This window comes from Silene latifolia, chromosome X (genome assembly GCF_048544455.1).
Source record: "Silene latifolia isolate original U9 population chromosome X, ASM4854445v1, whole genome shotgun sequence".
In the NCBI taxonomy this organism is placed as follows: domain Eukaryota; kingdom Viridiplantae; phylum Streptophyta; class Magnoliopsida; order Caryophyllales; family Caryophyllaceae; genus Silene; species Silene latifolia.
Genome location: NC_133537.1, coordinates 337,202,025 through 337,205,554, shown reverse-complemented (window position 1 = coordinate 337,205,554; position 3,530 = coordinate 337,202,025). Strand labels below are relative to the sequence as shown.

General features: G+C 31.4%; 1 protein-coding gene across 1 annotated transcript; it reads right to left on the bottom strand.

Annotated features, from left to right (window-relative positions):
- Positions 1-1,183: 1,183 nt before the first annotated feature.
- Positions 1,184-2,007, bottom strand: LOC141622544 (EPIDERMAL PATTERNING FACTOR-like protein 4). The gene has a single exon (XM_074438578.1). The coding sequence runs from the start codon at positions 1,813-1,815 to the stop codon at positions 1,510-1,512; it is 306 nt and encodes a 101-aa protein (XP_074294679.1). The 5' UTR covers positions 1,816-2,007; the 3' UTR covers positions 1,184-1,509.
- Positions 2,008-3,530: the final 1,523 nt, after the last annotated feature.

The window sequence follows — 3,530 nt, the reverse complement described above, 5'->3', positions numbered from 1 at the left end:
CACGTTTGGATTCTTTGCATTGGTCCTAAAGTGACCATAGAAATAGAGCAATGCAAACAACATTCCTAATCTACTCTTGAAAACAACCTACTTCTATAGGGCACTTCTAATGCCACAACTCCACAAAAATAGTAATACACACGACCGAAACACGGATCCGTGACATTATAATTCTCGAGTTCTCGATTGGCTCTTGATTATTACTGCAGATATAACCAATTTGTGAAATACATAACAATGAACAAGATATAGATGTTAAGTATCATAATGCTCACAATGATAGTTTTATATAGTAATATTACACGAAATAATAAGGACTCGTGAATTAAGCCATTATGTTGGTGACATTATGATTCTCGAGGTCTCTACTCTCGAATATGACTAAAGATATAACCAAATCGTAAAATACATAACTCAACAACGAACAAGATGTAGATGGTACATGATCATAACTCCACAACTATAGTATATTATAATAATACCCACCAGAAATAAGAACTCGTGAATGTTGCCAATTGCCATCGCGTTCCTATGAGGCTTTGACCTTATAATTCTCAACTCTCGAATATGAACAAAAGTATAAACAATTCGTATAATACAAAACTCAAAAATGACTTAATTAAAGACATAACCAATTTGTGAAATACATAACTCAACAATGAACCAGATGTAGATGGTACAAATTCATAATTCCACAACTGTAGTATATTATAATAATACCCACCAGAAATACGGACCCGTGAATATTAGCATTAGCATCGCGCCATCCCTCCTAATGACATATAATTCTCAACTCTCGAATATAAACGAAGGTATAAACAAATCGTATAATACATAACTGAAAAATGAACAAGATATAAATGTTTCATGATCTTAACTAGCTAGCACTAAATATCCCATCTCTTAATTATGAACAAAATTATAACCAATCAATTCGTAAAATACATAACTCATAACTCCACAATGAACACGATATAGATATTATACAATCATAATACCACAACAATAGTATTATAGTAATACCCACCATAGTCCATAAACAAGGACCCAATTCCTAAATATCTTAAATATAAACAAAAGTATAACCGATTCCAAAAATACATAACTCAATAATGAACGAAATATAGATGTTCCATGATCCTAACTAGCTAGCACTAAAAATATCTAAAATAAACACAAGGAATCCACATTAATTTTATTTTATTTTATTTTATTTTTTTACAAGAAATCCACATTAATTAATACCACTTGAAACACAGTACTACTCATTAATTGCACTGCTGATTTTGTTTCCTCATCAAATCTTGCGTACACAAAACCAACATTCATTGCAACCAACCTCACTTTCATCTACAAATCTAAAAACAACAACAAAAATAATAATAAAAAAAAAAAAAAACTATTTTTCTCAGTACAATCTTATCATTTTATCAATAACGATAACAATAACAATAACGATAACAATAACGATAATACTAAGCTGCTATACTAGTAGTACAAGTATTTATCCTAAGGCATGTACAACTTGTTACCACATTTGCATCGCCAAGCTTCAGGATAATACTCCAAAGGCATACTCACACCCGGTTGAATCGGTACGTGTACCGCCTTACAAGGCGTACACTTCCCACATTTCGATCTACAAGTAGGTGGGGCCGAACCCGGCCCCAATAGATCCCGTCTCGTCGAGCTGGGAGATTTCAATATCCCAGCTCGATGAGATGGGGTTGTTTTAATTGTCATTAGAATGAAAGAAATGAAGAGAAGAGCAGCTAATAAGATAGCGGCCGAGAACCGGTATCGGTTCCGGCCCATTAAATTGGTAAAATTAACCAATAATAATGATATAATAAGTGGGATTTTTGATGATTGTTGTGAGATTGGAGAATTGTTTTGAAATAATTGGAATTTGAGATTGTGAGTCCAAGTCAAAGACTAAGACAGATGCTTTATGAGTGAGAGGACATGAGAGTGTTGATGTTTTTTTTTGCTAATATTTTGGACAGGAAAGTGAGGAGGTGTTAATGGGACCCACAATTGATTGTGCTTAATGTGAAACATGCCAAGGTAAACTTAAGAATTTACCATGTTACTCGGTTACTCCATCTTGAGTAAGTGGATTATACATCAGATTGGTATAGTTTTTGAGCATTAAGATAAAGTTTTTGGGTTTTAATTTAAAAAATTTGAGTTTTATTATAAAGTTTTTGAGGTCAATTACTTAAACATTAATCTCAAAAAGTTACATTATAACTCAAAAAAATTACATATAAGCTTATACAAATTTGATTTTTAACATCATAAAGCTAAAATGTAATTTACACTCTCTATAAAACTCAAAAAAAATATACAAAAACTCAAAAAGCTATTAAATGTGAGGTAGTACATCTGATGTAGAATCTTTTTTCTCATCTTGGTAGGAGTACTTTGCTAGTGTGCTTTAGAATTTGGGTAGGTAGGTAATGTATGGTGGGTACTTGATTGGGCAATTTGTTACGCATTTGGGATTTTGATTGAAAGTTGGGACTTGGGATACTTTTTAGTTTTGATAGAGCAGGGAAAAAATTCTTGTGTACTTTGGGAAGACAGTACTCCTTACACCTAAGTTATTATAATATTTTATTTGGTAGATTGCCTTTGAGGGTAAGGAGTATTGTCCTCCTGGAGGACACAAGAATTTTTCAGATTAGGGTTGGGATGGTTAAGGCGTATCCGACTTGAAAAGTTCGATTTAGACAGTTGAAATTAGAAGTGGATTCGATTTGAGAAGTTCGATCTAGATAGTTGAAATTTAGAAGTGGATCCGATTTAAGAAATTCAATCTAATGTATTGGAAATTAAATTTGAGTTAGTAGATGATGTTAAAATTAATAATCAAATCGATGACTTCTCGAGTAATGGTTTGATAATGTATTAGTTTAAAGTTGAGTCAACTCTGATCTATCCAATCATTATTTTAATAAAACTAATTCGAAAACAAAATATATGAATTTTTGTAATAGCTTACCAAATGTGAAATCATACAAAATGAAATGTTATGTGATGACGCTCTGAACTAAAGTTAACTTGACTAAACGATGATAATTACCTAACAGTACTCCTAAGCTAGTAAACCTATAAGATCTGAGGTGATATCGCAGTCTCACACCACAAATTTTTACCCTAAACTTTGATTAACTACCCCTACAAATTTACTCTTAAGTCTTACTTCCTCCATTTCAATCAATTTTATATATTTATTTACTGAGCATTATTCATAAGTAGGGAAAATTTTCGATACAACTTCTAATATATTCATAAAAAATTAGTCATATGAAATCTTGTTTAAATTGTCTTATCAAGTACACTATGAACACCAATTTTTTATAATTTTTATTAATTTGAAACTAAAGATATGAACAAAATAAAACGGACATTGATACGCGTGTATAAAATAAATGTATAGAATTGATTGAAATGGAATAAGTAATAACCGAGCTTATAGTCTATCTAAAAGGGCTATAAAAATGTAATCTTAACCCGGTTTAATG

What these genes read in the sequence shown, in the direction of transcription:
- LOC141622544 (XM_074438578.1), bottom strand. Translation starts at nt 1,815, where the DNA reads ATGGGCCGGAACCGATACCGGTTCTCGGCCGCTATCTTATTAGCTGCT.